The sequence below is a fragment of the Egretta garzetta genome, unplaced genomic scaffold (genome assembly GCF_000687185.1).
Source record: "Egretta garzetta isolate BGI_Z169 unplaced genomic scaffold, ASM68718v1 scaffold210, whole genome shotgun sequence".
NCBI lineage: Eukaryota > Metazoa > Chordata > Aves > Pelecaniformes > Ardeidae > Egretta > Egretta garzetta.
This window is the reverse complement of record NW_009258218.1, coordinates 529,227-549,248: the sequence shown is the minus strand read 5'-3', so window position 1 is coordinate 549,248 and position 20,022 is coordinate 529,227. Positions and strand designations below refer to the sequence as shown.

At 36.8% G+C, this 20,022-nt stretch overlaps 1 protein-coding gene across 7 annotated transcripts in view; it reads left to right on the top strand.

Annotated features, from left to right (window-relative positions):
• The first annotated feature begins 341 nt into the window (after nt 1–341).
• Nucleotides 342–20,022, top strand: part of ETV1 (ETS variant transcription factor 1) — a 64,752-nt gene continuing 45,071 nt past the window's right edge. For 2 of the 7 annotated variants that reach the window (XM_009648428.2, XM_009648283.2), the window contains exons 1-4: nt 342–386; nt 1,167–1,254; nt 3,047–3,094; nt 13,107–13,160. In XM_009648428.2, coding sequence (XP_009646723.1) covers nt 342–386; nt 1,167–1,254; nt 3,047–3,094; nt 13,107–13,160 — 235 coding nt within the window. Of the gene's footprint in view, nt 387–1,166; nt 1,255–3,046; nt 3,095–3,552; nt 3,614–13,106; nt 13,161–20,022 lie in introns of those variants that run through there. The other 5 variants (XM_009648657.2, XM_009648507.2, XM_035903614.1 and 2 more) reach the window with 4 other exon arrangements.

Here is a 20,022-nt window from a genome sequence, read left to right as displayed (position 1 = left end):
GCGGGGAGCGTAAATCACAGCCCTGCCTCTCCTCTCGCCCTGCCTGCTGCTGCCCCGAAGTGCTTTTGCTCCGTGTTTTCCTGGCAGAAGCGTGTAACCCAGGGGAAGGCAGAGAAGAGAGGGTTGTTTTTATGAATGGGACTCTTTGAGGTTAATTAGCTATGCAAATGCAAGCAGTTCATTCATGACTTTTTTTTTTTTTTTTTTTTTTTTTTTTAAAAAATCTAAAAGCCATCTTGTATTCCCCTCTAGGCTGATTGGAGTCCAGATCCCGAGGAAATCTGCAGATCAAATGCCCAGTAAATAAAACACTGAGCTAAGACTTGTGGAAGAGCTGCAGAATGGATGGATTTTATGACCAGCAAGTGCCTTACATGGTCACCAATGTGAGTGATCAGTTCAAAGTTGGTGTTTATAAACTTGACTCCGACTTATTTCTGTGGGGGAGTTTTGCAGCCAGAGTATCTGCTTTGTTACCGCTGTAGGGGCGACTCTTCATCTGGGTGCTTTGCCTGCAAGATGAGCCTATCTTCCTAGTTATTTCAATAAAGCATCATGTTCTTTTAAAGACAGTTTTGGGATGATTAAAAAATCATGCACATGATTAGCGGATGAGAGAGGCAAGAGCAGCAACAGCTGCATTCAAAGTTTCTGGCTGCGTTTGCCTGCAACGCTCAGAAGAATGAAGTTGAGGCAAACATTAACATTTTTTTTTCTCTTTTTTTTTTTTTTCTTTCAGGAATTTGCAAACAATGTTACAAGTAACACAGGGAAACAAAGCAGTCCATTATAATCTCATATCTGGGTTCTCCTGCGTAGCTTATGCAGGGGGGATTTATGTGCTATTGTGTAGGTTTGTGTACTTTAGATGCTAAAAATACGCGGTTGGTATTGTGTTGCTGCTTGAACACATTAGATATGTATCTGTACAAATAGGTGTCTACATAGATAGATAGATCGAAATGTGTTGCATTTAGACAGAGGAATCTTTTAGAGGGTGTTAGGTGCTCAGCAATACCTTTTGCTAGAAATTGGAGGCTGCAAGATGATCATTTCCCTGTTTGAAAATGTAAAGAATTCATGCTGGCTTTGAGTATTCTTGATTAAATGAAAGAAAAACCAAACCACCTCAGATTTCTAAAGTAACTGATCTTTCCTGTTTATAGAATCCGCGTGGGAGAAACTGTAATGAGAGACCGACAAATGTCAGGAAAAGAAAATTCATTAACAGAGACCTGGCTCATGATTCAGAAGGTGAGGGCTTGTTCCCCCCCCCCCCCTCCCTCCACATGTCAAACAGACTAATGCAGAGAAGCTTTTTGAGAGCTATTTATTTATTTATTTTGGAGATAAATATATCTAGATCAATCTGAATAAACAAGACAAGAAAATTGCATTTACTACTGCAAAACAAACTGGCAAAGGCAATAAACTGATAAAGCTGATGATATTCTTTCCTTGACTTACCCTGTTGCTTTTTAGATACTGCTGCACGTGTGGCACACGGATGTCATACACTGAGGCCAAGCCTTTGCAGCATCTGACACAAGTCATGGCACCTGGATTTTTCACCTCCAAGCCTCTTGAGATTCAGGGATTTCCTCATTCCTCCCATCTTTTAAGATGCTTTTCACTGGTGTGTGTTCACTGGTGGTAGCAGGAGCGAGAATGCCAGTGTGGAGACTTGTTGGTTTTCACTCTAGCATTACTGTAGAGCTAGTAGTCAGGCTCCTGGTGTCTGGTAGCCTGTTTCTATCACTGTGTAACACTGGTAGGGTTAAAAACCCTGCGAAATTTGGTTAAGTCTAGAGTGGATGAAGTTTTGGAGGGCCAAAGATTTGTAACTTTGTCCCATCGGTAGCCACTGAAACGATTGTAGCTTGAAAACTGTCATCTAGCAATAGCTGTTAACAGTTCTTTAGGTTACAAGGTTAGTATAGATGCTACGCCTACACCCCTGTAAGTATGTAAGACGTATAGAATGGTATATAGGGGCCTGCAGTTTACCCCTATGTAAATCGTACCAGGGTGAAGACACATCGATGCACTTTCCAAAATCCCTACTTATTTGTTTGGAAAAGTTTATCCTAGGGTAGACCAAAAAGAAAACAACTTTATGTTTTCCAGTTAAATGATTTCCTAGCATGAACATGAGGTATCACTCCACAGGATAAATGAATAGCCTGTGTCATTTAAGTGTATGTAAATAGTTATCTGTCAGCATTCATAAAAGAGGAAGTCTTTCTCAAAATACAGTAAATTAAAAATAAACCATTTGTCAGTTCAAATATTCTACTTAGTCTTAGTAAACAGAATTTTAATAACTGAGTTTCTGAGCTTTGCAAGTAAGCTGAACGCTGCTCTGGTTTACACCTATCATTAGTAATTGATTTCAATGAATTGGAAAAAAAAGATAAGCTGCTGCAAAAGTCAGTCCATGGAGAAAGTGGTTTCACTTTAAAGAAGTGAGTACAGCACAGAGGAAATAGTGGTGATTTTCTTGTCATACAGAGTAAAACATAAGGGGAAGTACAAAAGATTTCCCATTTCTCTTTGTAATTGCAGCATTTCAGGTCTTTGCTTCAAAATTTTTGTATTATAGTTACGACCCTACTAATAAAAATATTCAGTCATTGCTCAGGCAGAACTCCCGTTGAAGTCCGAGACAGCTTTATCTGGGGCAGATATTGCAGGAGGAGGCCCCAGCTGTATAAGCAGAAATAGTTTACCTGTAAGAAAGATTATAATTTTTAACTTTTCTATGTATTGCTGAATGAGCCTTTTATACTGTAGAGCTTGGTTAAGATTCTGGTTTGTTATTTCAAGAGTTGATAAAATGCAGTAAATACTTTTATTTTTTTTATTAATAGGTGTAGAAAAATCATTAACTGCAACCTGAAAATACCTACTTTGTCTTTATGTTTGACTGTCAAAATAGAATTCTTGTACATTGTTCTTCAGGAAAAATATATTTTTTGAACATACTTTAATCTTATGAAGAGATTAAAGGTGTGAGTCTTTTATCCATGTCTTCATCTTTTTGCAGAACTCTTTCAAGATCTGAGCCAATTACAGGAGACATGGCTTGCAGAAGGTAAGGGAAAAAACTGCTTGTAAAAAGAGGAAAAACAACTCTGGAGGGAAAAAAAAAAAAAAGTCCTGAACTTGCTGTCTTAATGTTCAGCCCAATTAATTGAGCTCTAAAAGAGCCACCTCATGTGTCATGCATACATTAGAGCCTCTGATGAGTTTGTCTTTGGGGACTCTGGGGCTGCTCTACCCAGTGTCATCACAAATTACCAGGAGAAATTGCTTCCAGCTCACAATCACATCTGCTTTTGGCAAGAACTAATGCACCAAGACTTCAAGTTCTAAGCCTCTGTTCAGATTTTAATTGCAATTGATCAGGTTTATATTATTGTACCTCGAGAGACTACATACAGCCAGAACTGGGCTTGCTGTTTCCTAGAGCAGCACATATAATTATTTGGTGTTCTGGTGGAGTACTTTTCTGATGGCAGAAATTAGTTTCTCTGGGTTCATCGGGACGGGATGCTTCAAGATTTAAGTGCAAGTGTCTTCTTCCCACCTTGTTCACAACACAGAACGTTAGGTGTGTATGGAATACTTAAAAAGTACTATTTTTTTTTCCAGAAACCTTTGAATATTTTGCATGTTATTTTTGTCTTCATATTTGTAGTTGTGAGATTGTGTACTGGGTGATTAGAAAACTGGCATCGGTCTGTCTTACACCTGCTTGTGCTTTTAAGTATTTCAAATAATCTTGCAGAGCACATTCGACTGAAGAGGGAAGGTTTAAGAACAATAATGTAGAAATCTGAATTCAGAGTAGCTGTTGAGAGATTCATTTAACAATAACAAAAAATGAGCTGCTGCATTAAGAGAACTTTAACAAAATGCAAGGTAGCTTTCTGCTTGTTGAAGTGTATTTGTTCTCTTCAGCAATATTTTCTGTTTTTTTTTCTTTGATATTTACAACACTTTTTATTTCAAGAATAATTATTTTTATGCATTGTCTGTTCTTAATATTTTTGGTTGAAATTTTTATGTAAACTTCTGCATCTGAAATAAACAGGATTTTTTGATGCAAGTCAACATAATCTTTCCAAATTTATCCTGATGTAAATGAATGTGAGTATTTAAAGATGTTTAATTTTTATCCTGTACTGGACTATGCACAGTTGTTTATAGAATAGATGTTATGGGTTTTTTGGGGAAAGGAGGAATATTGGGGTGAACTGCTTGCTGCTGCTTTTCGTAGAAAGAGGGAAATATTGCTGATGACTACTTGCCTACATACTGATTTTAACAGCTTTATATATAGTTAGTCAAGTTCTTAACCTATAAGTAAGTTGTGGGGTATTGTTTATTTTGCTGACATTTTTATTCTCCTAGCATTATTTTTAGCATGTGGTTATTATGTATAAAATCAAAAAGTCCTCTTTAATGGATCAGAGGATGTATTTTTATGAATTAATATAGTTCTTTTCTAATAATTGAAAACAGGATGTCCTGTACTAAGATCATTTTTTTGTACTATAGTGATCAGCTACAGCTGTAACTGTCTCCCTGTGGTAATTTTCCTAAGGATCTCTTTATTTTGTATCGTCTCATTCATTCTAACAAGCTAGAAGTCTGTTAAAATATTACTCAAAAGATACTATTTTTTGATGGAGAAGAGAACTTTTAGTTTGATTTCTCACTGGCGTGGATATGTTGGTTTCTGAAAATGATTAAATTTCTTTGATCGTAAGACAGAAAAATACAAGCAGATTCATAATGCATATGCAGATAATAATGTAAGTTTGAAAAGTAATATGGAATGTAAAGCTGACTTAATCATTTGTGTAGGTACATAAATTACTGTAATGGCAATTTTTATTCTGGAGGCACTGCTTACTTTAGACTAGAATGAATTGTTTGAAAGCTTTTTTTTTTTTCTCTTCAGCTGAGTGTATTTCACTTAATAAATTTAGATAGGTTTTGAGAGAGAAAGGTGTCTAGTCCTGTGTCAGCTAGGTTGAGGAACCTTTGTAAAAGCAGATAGCACCATCTGGTAAGTATTTAAAAATGAAAAAAAAAAAAGTCGCCTTTTCATGAAGCAGAGGATAATAAAGCTAAATAATGTTATAATTATATTTTTTGCACAGCATATCACAAATAAATATTACAGATTTTTCAGTGTTCTAGAAATATTTTAAGAGATCTGTGTATTTCAGGCCACGCCATGGTTTTAGCTGTTCCATAAAATACAAACTTTGCGCAGCTTTTCTAAAGGCTAAACTAAAACAGAAATAAAAAGTCAAAATAAGAAAATCAAATAGTGAGCTATTAACTTGATCCCAAATTTTTGTTAAAAAACCCCACTCAAAACAACTTTCCGTAGTCTTTGTAATATACTGGTGTTTGAGGATATTGTAGCTCTGCTCAAATGTCTACATGATTGAGCTTAGCCAGGAAACAGATTTTGAAATCATACTTGTTTACCCATTGCTAGATGTGTCCATTTATGTTCTTCTGGACCTTCATAGGCTAGAAGTCTGCCAATTTGGCAGCATCAGTAATGTTTACATATTTCTTTTCATAATGCTCTGGAGCCAGGGAAATGACCATGAAATTTTAAAACATCTTGACCCTTTTTAAGAAAAGCAGTGGCAGCTGACCAGGTTTCTCCCACGAGTTCAGATCCCCACTGGGGAGTAACCAGGTCAAAAATCTACTTATTAGTTAGGAGAAGAAAGTGAGTTGCATTTTATGACACACAAATATGCTTGTGGATTTTTTTTGTTTTGCTTTTCCTGAAGCTATCCTCACTACATCACATATTTTAGTGTGGAGATTTTTACAGTTAGTGTCACCTGTGAAAAGTTGGTGGTAAACAAGTAAACAGAAGAAATGTATTCTTTTCTGATTGAAAATGGTGGGAGGGTCACATGCATTAAAGAATTAATCCAAAATGTAAACAATTCAGTAACCTCTTTAATATTTTATTACTCCACAATTAACAAGCTGAATACTACTTACAGAAAACTTACAAATCTATTCCACTAGCTGCATACTAGATTTTTATGGAAATGAGATTTGCTTCTTACTCTGTGTAGTATTAAATATGTAGGAAAGAATCTAAATTATTTTGATGTAAAACTTACTCTGAAAACTCCCTCATGTCAATTGTTATGCAGGACAGAAGATAGATTACAACTGTTTCCTGATGCCCCAGATTGAAAATGGGAAGCCTTTAGAAATTGCTTCAACCTTCAAACTTGAAAGGAAATAGTTAAAATTGCCTATTGCTAACCAAGGCAAATATTATTCAGATATTATCTTTTGTTTTATATTTAAATAACTCGATGGCAACATTTTGTCATGATAATATTATAAAATGACTTTATTGATTCTGTATATTTGGAATCAGATTGGTGTTGGCAGATAGCAATTGTTCGGTGACTTGAAAAAAATGGTTCAAATATTAATCTAATGTTATCTCATCATGGTAGCTGTTACTTCTTATTCTTGAGTAAAAAGAAGAGTGAGAACAAATTCTTAGTGAGTGAAAGTCTCCTTTCCATTGTGAAAGTGTTTGGTTTTGGGGGAATAACACATTAACAAAAAACCAGTTTGTTTTTTTTTTATTTAAACTTACTCTTTCAGGTACTAGTTTGTCCTAGAGCTTGCTAAAGATACGTAAAAGGCATCCCAAGCAAAGACAAATTACAAATTTGTGCACTAGATCTGCTTCTTAGAGCAACAGACAATATGCTTCTCGGATGGTAATAAACTGAAAAATAAAAAATAATGTTCTTTGGGTCACTTGAAAAAATACAAAAAAATTAAGTGAACAGTAAGTGGTTTGAAATAACAGCTACAGGTAACAGGTTCGTGCCTCTACTGCAGCTTAGTTAAATAGAGTGGATGGCTACTACAAGCTGCCAGTATTTAAAAGCCAGTTCTTGATATGTGAAAGTAAGTTATTTCTCTCCAATAATTAACACCCAACTTTGGATTGAACTTTAGGAAATAAGTTTCTTCCCTCTCTTCTCCTATGATGAAGGTTGCACCAGCGTTGCGGTGATGTCTGAGCTAGTCTTTGACTTCTAGTTTATTTCTGAAATGAGGAGGTAGAAAAATGAGTAATTTCTAGTTCTCAAAGGATTATTTTTAATTAAAGAAAGTAGTAGATCTTCAAATATTGGTCTAGTTAAAGTGAGTTCATTTAAATCGGTGAAGATGTGTAGCAGTGTCCCCATCAGACAGATTTCATCCATGGAGATATTAAATTATCATTTATTGACTACTTTTGCTCCTGTAAAAATATGGATATTTCTTTAATATGGCCACATAGCATTGCCTTACTCTGGCTAACTAGCTTTCTTCTGCCAAAAAGTAAGGCAATGCTATGTGGCTATATTAAAGAAATATCCATATTTTTACAGGAGCAAAAGTAGTCAATAAATGATAATTTAATATCTCCATGGATGAAATCTGTCTGATGGGGACAGATGCTCTAAAAAGCAGTGAAAAGATTTTAATTTTGGAATTTGTCATACAGAGAACAGCGCCTTTTTTTTTTTTTATTCTAGTGATCTGACAGGTTTGGTTTTCAAATATTCATAATTCTTGATCTTAAATATCTGTGCACAAAAAAAAAGCAGAAAAGTTAGCTTAGGCAAAGCGTGTGTGTGGAGGGATGCTCTTTTAAAAAGAAATCCCAACGAAATAAAACCACCAGAAAGCTACAAGTCTGAAAGTCTGTGTAGGAATAAACTTTTCAATGTTTTTCTTGTTTGCTGTAAAAGTAGATGCCTTTTACTGAAAATAGGAATTTTTAAAGGCCTAGTGGGATTTGTAAAGCATGAGGGATGTAGCGAAATATTAAATGTGAGTGTTCCTTTTAAGCTAACTTTGTTCTCATTTTTAGTATAGCAGCAAATGAAGAGCAGATTCTACAAACCCATCTTCATAGTCCTAGGGATTATTCACATAAGGAAGAATTTTGAGATCTGGAGCTAGTTTTGAACTGCATTTAAGTTTGTTAGTCAGAGCATCTCACTTCATGTGAAAAGGGGTTTGGGTTGTTTTGACAGCAAATCCAGTGCTTATGGGAAATAATATTTTTTACCATCTTGAATTTTGTCACTGTTTTGCCTTCTGAATGCTCCTTTGTTAGAAGCAGTTGTTCCCATGGAGGAAAAAAAAAACAAACCCCAAACCAACAACCAAACCCCCCTGCCCCCCCCCCCAGCTCTTTCAGGAATACTTAAAATTTACACAGTCTTTCAGATACTCAGAAGTATAACCATGAATCAAAGAAAACTCAATAGGCTCATTACTGTTGAGGCCTGAAGTCTTATTTTAGCCGAAGCCAAAATACTAACTGTTCATATATAATACCCTGCCAATTTAAATTTCTTTTGCCACTTTGAATAAATCATTGATGTTTTAAAATGAATTGCTCCTAGCTCTAAAAGTGAAGCTTGGGGTCAGAGAACACAGTACCGCAGGAAGTGTTCTGCTACCCAAAATAAAGTTTGAAGTGAAGCGAGTTGGTTTGCAGCTTCTTGTTTTTCTGGAAAGTTTCCGTTTTTTAACAGGAACACCTTTCCCTGGAGTGCAGCTGAGCTTTTGGAAGCAGTTTGTGACTGGGAGAAGGAAGAGTTAAATTTAAGCCCTTTAGAGCTCACTTAACTTCTCATTTATTGAATGTGTTCCTCAGCAGGTCTGTGCTGCATCTTGAGACAAAGCAGTGAAATCAGTGTGTTTATGCCTAAAGTTCAAGTTTACTTTGCTGTAGCTTTCTGGAAGGGTGTGACATGAAAAGCTTGTGGTTGGGGCCACATGGTTCATGCTGGACTGTGTTTTTGTGAATGGAGGCAGAACTCCAGTTCTGACTGCTTGTCTTGAGGAATTGCTTCGGAGATCAGCTGTCTCATTCACTGGCAGAAAGAATGACTCATACATCTTCTGCCTTGTTTGGCTCCAGGTCATTGTTACAGTGGATAGAGCTGGTTTTAATTAAATATTAACTCCTTTTGTCCTGGATGCTTGTTAATGGGGACTTTTTATTTTTGTTTACTTGCAATGAAAGCAAGCTAACAGGCCCTAGTTTTAAACATTTTTTTTCCCAAATTGCTTTCCCTTTGCAAAATGAGCTGTCAGTACAGCTTTTCAAAGGCTTTTTAAAGCTCTAAAAACTACAAACAAGTATTAAGTATTTTTGTGCTGTGAATGTTTGCTTTTGGCAAACTGATTTTAATTCAGTAGGTAGTGAAACTGTAAAATCTAAACTGATAACATCCTCGAGATCATCGTTAATGTTTCTGTATGCTTCCCAAATCCTCTCGAGACATTATCGCTGTAGTCAGAAGAAAAAGAAAACTTTTGCTAATAATCTAGACTGAGCTGGGTGGCTTATGCTGCACATGTTGTCTGCTTCAGGAGTTTGAGACTTGATGGCTCTGAATGTGGAATAAACTAATGTAGCTGCTTCTGCTATTAGCAGTAAAAGCCACGTGCTTAATATCCTTCAAAACCTTTTATTAGTCTTTTGGAATATACTTGTCTTCTCAAACCCCCATAATTAAGTAGCTCGGGGAAATACTCTCATTCAGTTAGATGATCATTTCAGATATCTTTTTCAATTTTCCTCTGAATGGCAAAGTAAAAAAAAAAAAAGTTTTGGTGATTTATGCATTGTGTCTTGTGTTGAGTATGTTAACAGAAGACCAATGAAGATTTTATGGCAGGCTTGCTGAATTGCAGTATTTGTGAATAAAAGAAAAGAGGAAATGAATGGCATGCATATATAAATGTGCAGACAGTTGCAACACTGCAAGTTACATTTTCCTTTCAGACATTCAGGTTGAAGCCTCTTTAGCTGTCTGTTTAATTTGCTGCAAAGTCTGCCTGTAATTAGCCAAACTCAAGCTAGAAAAAAAGCCCTCTTCCTTTTGAGTAGTGGGATGATGTATCCCAACGATTTGCCCTCTCACAGCAAGATGCTGGTGGAAGAAGTCGATGTATTGGGCTCATGATGGTTGCCTGCATTTCTGTGGTATGATCATGTGCGAGTTTCAGTTCTGCTAGTTTAAAGAAATACCAGATTAAACAAAGGGATAATTTAAGTTCTAATTTCCAACAGTTAGCGGGTCCTTTTAATTTCTTTGTATAGGCTTGTGGGCTCGTTTCTAAGGTACTGATGCTACTAAAATTAGATTCCAGTAGGAAATGTATGTTCCTGGGTTGAACATTTTGGATGTTGTTACTTGTTTTGTTTACATTTGGCAGGGTTTTAAACACTTCTTAACTTGCTGTGTTCCTTTTCCTACAGAGGCTTTTAAGGCTATGTCAACATTGTATTTAAAATACATTTTGACAGCGTATTCTCCAACTATTTCTAGAGTACTGATGAAGTGATGCGCCTTGATCTCTATTAAATATGCCTTCATAAATGTGGGGGATCCACGAATGAAGTATATTTTTCTTGTTTACTCCAGACCAAATCGGGGTAATGACAGTATCTCTAAAGTAATATACTGTTTTTTCTGTGATAAGTCAACCAGATGTATTTTATTTTTCATATTCTTTGGATGGAAAAAATAGGACCTCATTCACTGATACATACCTATATCTGTACAACAGATTTGTTCTGGAGCAAGTGAAATTAAACTGGTAAAACCAGAATAAAGTATCAGTAAAGCAGTCTGGTGCACAGAGTACACGCTAGAAAGTTATATAAGATTGCTGGCCCAGTTCTGCAATCCCTAAATGTAGCCTCCCAATTTCAACAGGAGGGTTTTTGTTTTTCTTTAGCCTTTTTCAGATATCCTGGATTCACAAATTAACATATATATATATACACACACACACACACGTATGTATAAAAAATGCATGTGTGTGTATAAAATTTAGAGTCATACTAGCCTCCTTGCTGCCTTTAAAAATGATAGCTGGCTTAAAAATTGTGGGATGTGTCTTCTGTAAACAAGAAATTAATTGATACAATTATTTTAACTCCGAAAGTACTCACAAACCCTTAAAAAAACAATTGGAAATGTAAGAAATACTTAGGAAATTATTTTATGTAGGATACCTTGCTTTCATAATTGGACTCTTCTGTGACAGTCAAATATTTGGCATTTTTCTAAGAAAAATGCCTAACATTCTCATGCAGTGAGTTGCATGAAATGACAGAAATTGCAGAGTGTTAGTATTTGTGCTCATGTTGTCCCTGAGTTCATTTCTGGTAAAAGTCCTGTGGCATCTCTGGAGCAAAGAGAAATTTAATGCATCAGAAATACTGGGAATATTTGCTTTGGTAAAATATGTGTTTTATACAGCTTCAAACTTTGAGGCGCTAATGTGTCCTCAGAGGTACCAGTTTCCTCTAAAAGGATAGGTTATTCAAAAAAAAAGAACAACAAAGCAACAATAGCTATGTGGTTTTTTCAGAGTAATGCTAATTACACGTTGCGTATTTATCTTGCACTTCTTTTCAAATCTGTGTTTGCAGATTTGCCAAGGGCATTTGTTCTTCAGGGGTATTTGCTGAAATTAAGACAGTAGGACTTTAAACATTTATTTTAAAACTGAGAGCAAATAATTTTTCAGTATCATGAGTCTGATTCTGAACTCTTTAACTGGGAAGGAAACTCTCAGTTAAGTCATTAGAAATATTTCCTGAGCAAGGATTGGCGATCTGGTCCATGAAGAGTACTGTAGTACATTCAAAATAATTGTGAGTAATTACAATGAAATATGTATTTTTAATTCAAACATTCTATTAAAACTGGTAGCAGTTGCATATATGTGTATATATATATGAAGGGGAATGTACGCTTTCTAAACTTAGAAAGCATTCGGAATGGCATTAAAGTTATATTTCAGCATTTAACGTATTTAATGGTGTGCTAGTCACTGTTTTGATACATGATTATATAACTGGTATTTACCTTTCAAGTCTTGATGGGTAACCAGGTTATGGCAAATGTTAAGTTTTAATTAAGGTTATATGAATTGTTTGCTCGTGTTTAGACAAGAACTGTGGAAATTGAAATATTTTCAAACATACAATTTTATGCAGCTTTGCTGTGATGATTCTAGTTAGTGTATGTTGGGGACAAGATGACAAAGTCCAGAGGCAGTAAGCTGGATTTCTTTCGGGATGTACCCAGAACCAGTTGCTCTCCTAGGATGCCGCTTCTCGGAGTAATGTTCTGCAGTTATTCGAATGTATTCACCTATAATATACGTTCAGCGGTATTTCAGCTTAAATGGCTGAAATGAGTTTACAACACAGTACGAGAGATGGCTAATGTCTTAACTATACGACGAAAAGGAACTGTGGTACCACAGATGGAAAATTACGTATCAGCAGACCGTGAAATGATTGTGTTATATAGCTCAGGTTTGTGATGAAAGTTTCCTAAAAGCAAAGATGATCTCATACAAGGTGGATGGATGTCAATAATGATTCTTGCTTTAAGTAAATAATTTTTTTTTGATGTCTGAAATTTTGTCATTGAACCAGCAATTCTGTGGTCTGGTAAAATAGTTCTTTTTGAGTATTTAAAACAATAGCAGAAAAACCCTACTGTGTTGGCTGACTGCATTGCAAAACTGGAATTGCTTTTAAGTAAGACGAAGGTGTGGTGGTTTGGGGTTAAAGATGTCTAAGTGTTAAACACTAGGATTTGGTTTTATTCAGACTTTCCGTGCAGATATTTTGCAGGTGAGCGCTGATGGGTTTTACCAGTGCATTGGTAGGTCCAGACCCTCGTGCAGGGAGTGAGGCAGGGCCAGTGCCAGTGTCAGCCTTCACGTCCTCCCATCCCCATCGTCCCGTACTGGGGCTGCTCTGGACTCGCACTGCACCGCACAGCTTCACCCCAGGGTTTATCTGATATTAAAATGATGCGCTTGCCTGATTTTCATACCCAACAATGAGAAAAAAACCCAGAGTTTTAATCTTGGCTGTGCTTCAAATTAAGCACAAGAGTCTTTATTTATGCTTTAATGGCTTCTTTTAATTCTTTCCTTGTTTTTGTTTTTTGTTTGTTTGTTTTTTGTTTTTGTTTTCCTTTCTTCAGCTCAGGTACCTGACAATGACGAGCAGTTTGTGCCAGACTATCAGGCTGAAAGTTGTAAGTATAGTATGAATCATCACTTTCTTAAAAATATGTATTTGTATGTTTATATTTGGGTCTTCATATTTGTTATTTATTGTGTCATCTGCGGTCATGTGATAGCTCCTTTTGCCGGTCGGTGACATCAGTGTGATGAATAGATAAAGCAAGTGGCGTTTTGACGCGCAGCCAAAAGAAGCTGTTTGGGATGAAGGTATAACCTTTAGCAGGGGGCCCCCTCCTGTAATTCTCACCCCCAAGGCCCCAGGGTAGCGAGGAGAAACCCACGTTGTGGAGGGAGTTTCTCGGTCCGTAGAGTGAGAGGAGCGTGTTGAGCCGGCACGGATCAGATATTGCGCGACACAGGAGGCAGCTCTGCTGAGCAAGAATTGGGCTGCTCAGTATGTTTTGTGTATAAATAAATAAAAATCTGCACATAATCAATGAAATATAGCCACTGCTGAAGCATTTTTAAGTTGTCTTAGCATGTGGCATTTTGTTGCTCAAACAAAATTTCCCTTTGAATTAATGGGAGGAAGCAGGAATTATGTTAAGCCAGTGGTTTGCATTGTTTGCTACTTTACTTAACATGTGCCCAAACTTATTTTTTATTAGTCTGTACCCCTCGAGTCTTGCCTTCACCTGCGAAAGCGCTACTGTTCTGTTAAACGCTGGCTCCCCTTTGCTGTAGCTGCTGTTCTGTGGTTTTGGGTGGTTGCAAGGGCGTAGTAAAGAAACGGCATGAGAAACAGTATCTGACAAAGTCACGGTCTTCTTAGAGCTTCTTTATGCATCTTTCTTCCTCATGGCAAGGCTTCTCTCCATCATCGGAGCGCTCTTCTAAACAGTATCTGCTGATCGCAGCAGAGCGCATGGTAGCTTTTCCATTTTGCTAAATAACTTAAATAATTTATCCTATCAGAGTGAATTACTGCAGTTCACTAAGCCAGATAGTTGTTAAATACGGTGTTCATGTACTAAAATTGTAGGATTAAAATTAGAAAGCATTGTGTTGAGATAGTCTTCAACCCAAAAAACCAAGTTCAGATGTGTTGTGTTTCCTTATAAAACTTTTAGAGGATTTTTTCCAGTTATTTAGAAACTGTTTTAAGAAGACTTTTATTAAGAGTATTCAAAGCAACATTTTGTTGGGAAGAAAGGAAAAAAAACACACGTGTGTTGTTGTTTTTTTTTTTTTTTTGGTCCCCTGGGCTCTGACAGTATACCTGCACAGCAACAATTTATTTTTGTTTTTCTCTAGAAGTTGCTGTACATATACCAACCAACAATCATGGTCACTTTTAAACTTCTAAAGTTGCCCTTTGTAACAGTGGGGTTTTTTTGTTTTTTTTTTAACCTCTGGCTTCAAAGACTTTTTTTTTTTTTTTAATTAAATTACAATACAAAAGCCAAAACTATTCTATAAGTTGAAAATCGGATACATTTGCCTACATATGGAGCTGTGTCCAAATATAGCCATGTATGCATGCGTCCTTTGTGTAAGAGTACAAAGTTCTGTTAGGGCTTCTATTAACCCACAATTATCGTTACACAACAAGTCAATGATTCTTGGAAAATAATTTGTGAACTGTGAATGAAAAGCTCCATTGAAGCTGGTCACTGCTTTTGGTGATAAAGAAATTCTCCTAATATGGCTATTTTATTAATGCTGTTAGCCACAGCTTACACAGTATTATCAAAGGAACATTTATTTCTTCGTTTCAGTCGGTTTCTTTATCTTAAGTAAAGGTCAGGAGAGCTTCCTGGAGAGTTACTCTGGCAAAGGTTACGGAGTTTCAGACATACACTTGGATAAAATGTACGTAGCTGTAGGCTCTGCGAAACAGGAACGGAGATCAACATAACCAAAGCCATGGGGAAATTACTGCTGCAGAAGTAGCACAATTGTGATTGTTTTCTCTGGGATCCAAACCTGCCTTCAAACTCTATTATAATGACTTACTATATATAATCTGTAAATCTGTACAGTGCTCACCCTGTTACTGGCAGCAGCCTGGGAGGAGCGCTTGGCTTTTTTTTTTTTTTTTTCCTTTTCTTTTTTTACTATTTTAATTTTTTTTAAACATGGGAGAAGATGGGCAAGCTTTCATAGGTTCAGTGTTTAATACACTTAATTGAGCCAAAAATGGTGAAGGACAGAAGTGTAAACCAGTGAAGGAGGTCACAGCCACTTTCTAGTTCAGGGGCAACCAAACTGTGGTCAGCCACCTCATTTCAATTTGCTGCACAAATTTCATTTGTAGGGCTGTATATAAGTAGAGGGGGTGTGTGTGTGTGATTTGCAGAATGCATAAAGAAAATCCAAGTGCTCCGCTGAAACAGTTACAGTCTGCAGTCCAGGTACAAAAATGAGCGACATCTTATTTCTAGCGTCATTGCTTAAGAAATGGGCTTTAGAATTGAGGTCCATTTGTGGTCTTAAATTGAAACTTGTAACAGTAGAAGGAGTTGTAAGAAACTTCAGTAACAGTAGCAGTGCTGGAAAGCTGCGGTTGAAGCTTTCTTGCCTAGAAACCACCAAGTTAGTCAACTCCTGAAGCAAAGATGTGGAGGGTAGCGGAGGAACTGATACTGCCAAGTACGTGTGCTGTGTCCTAGCGCTGAGCAGGATTAAATGCCCCTTAAAGTGCCGTGGGTTTTGTGTTTCTGTTCTGTAATAATGATTTTAACTAGTGAAACTGCACTGGTATTAGTAACTAAGGGAAACATTTAGTTTAGATTAGATATACAGTCCACTTTATCCACTTAGGGATTTAACTTCAAAGCTAGCTTGGGACCATGAATATTTCAATTATGAGTTGCTATTAGACTTCAATCAGTTTTCAAAAAGCAAACATAATATATATATATTTATAGTTAGGTGTGGGCTTTAGATATTATGAGTGAGATCAACAGCTAGCATAACTTTATGTGATGTTATTGACGTTACTGGACTTACGCATATTTGTATTAGCTAAGGATCCAGCATGTCAAGCTTCCCCTTAATGCTTTAAACTTCAGTTTACCTGCTTAGAGTTGAATTTATTTTTTTATTCCATTATGTCTTCTGGAAAGAGGTCCTTCCTAACATAACCTTAGAAATGCCTGCACTTCCAAACCTTTCTTTTTTGTCACAGCATCCAAAGTCCCATCCTGTCCATCTTTTATTACCTTTTCATTAAATGTTTTTTTAATTTTGAAAACCTATCACAAAGAACATTTTTGTAGTTTAGCTCAGGGTGAGTGGAATGAAGAGTAGATAACAACAAGCCTGTTTGGATGAAATTTGAAAAACAAATCGCGGTTTGGTTTCTCGTAAACTTCTGCTTTCTGCAATGACTGAACTTTTTGAATTCTAAGGGAGAAAAATGTCTATCAAAAAGATTTTTATTTTTTTTTTAGGCTTGCGATTACACTGGCAAAATATCACACTTGTGTATTAAATAGTGTAATTTTCTTACTGTTTCATTTCCATTCTCATAAGAACTAAAAATGCCACAAAAAGAGGGAGGAATCACTTTTACAGGCATTTACTTGGAAATTCTGTGCTAGGCAGGTTGGGTTTGCCCCATTCTGTATATGCTTCGACACTTCAGCTGACCTGTTTGCTGTGTATTCAAGTGACTTCCTAATGACTCTTAGCAATTATATGATAAGTTATGTAAAGCAAAAATGCAAAATCTGTTTCTCCAAAAAGGTGAATGCTTTTATTTATTTATTTATGGTTTTTTAAATCAGCATTCTGGATGTGACACTTTTTCCAGATTCTTACCTAATTCATAAGACTTAGTTAAGCTGTTTCTCTGTCAGTCTTAAAATCAGTATTCACGTGTCTAGAAGGGTGACCTGTGTTAACTTCCTCAGATAAGGTTTCCCATTGTTTCAAGTCCATTTTCATATACTGAGGAGGAGTCAGATCCTGAACTGGTTGTAATCAGTGGTGAGGCTTTCAGATACTGTAGAACAGCAAGGACTTTCCAATCTAGGAGTAAAAATGAACGAAGTGCTCAGTTTGCTCGAAGTCAATAGCTGTTGAGGTGAAGATTGCTTGCTCCCATTGTTTGGATGGTTTCCATGACAGACACAAGAGGAAGTAGGTAGGATTTGCTGGTGTTTAAAGGATGTAGTTGGCAGAGAAAACTTGGTATTGTCAACAATACACTGATTTGTAATTTGACCTTGGTACAATTGGTTATAAACGGGGATTACCCTGCACCAAACCAGATTGCTTGGTGTCTTAATAGCATAATCGTGTTTTGTTTTAATAATATGTATTTACATTGGTCTGTTCTTCCCGAGTTTGCGGGTTTTTTTCTCTTTCTTCTTTTGCCCTAAAATGTAGGTTGCCCATTTAAAAATTCCTGATAAACTCTAGGTTTTTGCTTTTTATTTGTTATTGAATTTCTGCTAATGAGGATTTGTGCTGTGCTTCACCTTCTTGATCGGTTTCCTTCCTTCTCTTTCATTTTGTTCCTGTATTGTTTCCCTGACCATCACAGCCTTAACACTGCCAAGGGGTAAATGTTAATGTTAGACCACAGCTGTTGACAGTAAGTGGGAAGGGCTGGCTGTAAAATCTGTGCTCCTCCATGTCTGATTAAACTTTAAGATAGGAAAAATACTTTTTTAGTAGTGATTTTGTCACTGATCTTTCACAACCTTTATTCTTTCTCTTACCTCTGGTTTTTTTTCCTCCAGGTTTAGCAAAGGAGCTCTTTCAATGTAGATGCCAGGAGCCTTAAATTATTCAGGGATGTGCTTTTTAGATGCTCTGGCTTGCAATCTTTAAAAGCCTGTTAAAGAGAGATTCTTTACATAGGCTTCAGGTAGCTGTATTCTTCTGTCATTTTAACTAATGGCTTAGGATATTCCAACTGCAGTTTAAATGAGAAAAAGCTTTAATATTTATTTACATGTTTACAGCATACAAAGTCATGATTTTTTTTTTTTTTGCACTATCAGGTGAAAAATGCCGTTTGTTTTATTTTCTTTCTCTTTCTTTCTGTGACTTAAATTTCAAAAGAGAATTTCAGAACTAGAAGAGCATTTCCTGTTTGCTTTAGTGTAGGAAGAGATGGTGAGCAGTTGGAAGAGGTTAATTTTCACTTATTTTGACATATTTTGGAGAAGAAAACCCCACATGATTAAAACAAAGTAGAAAACACCGGAATAATGTAAGTTCTGACGGGCCTACTGAAGTCGAAAGGAGACCTGCTTACTGAGTTTGGTTTTGTTTGTGATGCAGAATAGTTTAATTTTTCAGCTTCTAGAAAAAATTTTAGTGGACTGAAAAAAATGACAACATTTTTTAACATGATGATTCACTACATAGGCAGCTGGTAGTCATGTCTCGGTAGTGCACAATGTCCTAGAAACTGCAGTTGGTAGTGTTTTGGCTTTCTGTGTGTGGCGAGTTGCACACACCAGCGTGCATTCAGGGTGGCTTTTTTTTTACAAATTTGCTTTTTTTTTTTTTTTCCTTTTTTTATAGAGTCTGTGTGGCTGGAGTCACCTTTTCTTTAAGTGTAGCTCTGCAAGTGTGGTACTGCGGCAGGCAGTCCGACAAATACCCTACAAGGTGGTGCTAGTTATTCTTGGTGCTTAGCTGTTCCCTGGTAGGGCTTTCTGCTGCAGCTGTGTTTTGTTTCTTGCCACTTGTCTTGAAACTACTTCCTTTCATAGGTCAGACGTTGTCAAATACAGAGACATTTACTTATTTATTTTAGTGCATGCCCGACTATGATTCTTTCTAAAGGGCTGGGAGAGTCGGGGCTTAGTAGTTTGTTCCTGCCCTTAGCTTTGCATGACCTTGGGCACGTTGCTTAACATCTTTGTTTCTCGGTTTGAAGTAGGTACAGAAATGCATGTATCACTCTGCTGTGAGATACACAGCTTTCTTAATGATCACTTATCTAGAGATCTCAAAAGCATTTTACAAAGAGTGTCCAATACAATTGTTGTTGTAAGAGCTGGAGAGGTCAGACAGAGGAGTCGAGGAGTCGATGCTGACCACCTTATCTCCCTTCATAGTTGCCTTAGATTGCCTCACTTCTTTCATTGTGTCCCTGAGCACTTTTTTCCCTTGCTTAAAGCAGGACTGAAACTGTTACCAGCTGTTAACTTTTTTTTTTTTTTTTAATTCTCATTCAAAAGAAATTGGAATTGGTGTCTTTCAGAGAACTTTGTGGGCTCATTTTGTGGTTCATCACCAGGCATTAGCCTGTGCTAATATGGATTTTTTTTTTTCCTCCTTCTTCCTCTAGAGCGTTTTTGCAAATATTTAAATCTGCCATAGTCATTACCTTTTCCATAATTGCAAGATTTAATTCTTGAAAAAGTTTTACCAAGAGGCAGAGTGTCGACCGTAATGCCTTTAACTTGTGATCTTAGTAGAGAATTTGTGGGTTTGCTTTGTTTTTAATAAGCAGTTTCTGTTTATTTGCTTCTCTGCTTGTGTTTTTGTACTAAATTTCCAGCTTTGAAGGTGCAAGGACTTGAGGTTCTCCTGGACTGTAGTAGTGGTAGTGGCTCACACATAGTGTAAATACCGATGGTGGCAATAGCAGTGGGAAACAAATGACAAGACCCCATCAAGTACATAGCTGTTGATTTTTAAAACTTTTAAAGTGGAAGCTATTCCTTTCAGACTGCCCTGCGTGCCGTGATGTGAATTTTATTGCTAACAAGAAGGTACCTCTGGGCATCCCAGCAGAGACAGCAGCCACGTTATACAGCTGTGGTTTAACTGCAGGGGGGGCCTCTGTGAACCTGATGGTCTCCGGCTTTCTGGGGCATGAAGGAGCCCAAGCAGCTGGACAGGGCTCTTCTGGTGGGATTTTGTTCCTGTGTCTCCCCCCGGCCTTCCACTGGCATGTCCCTG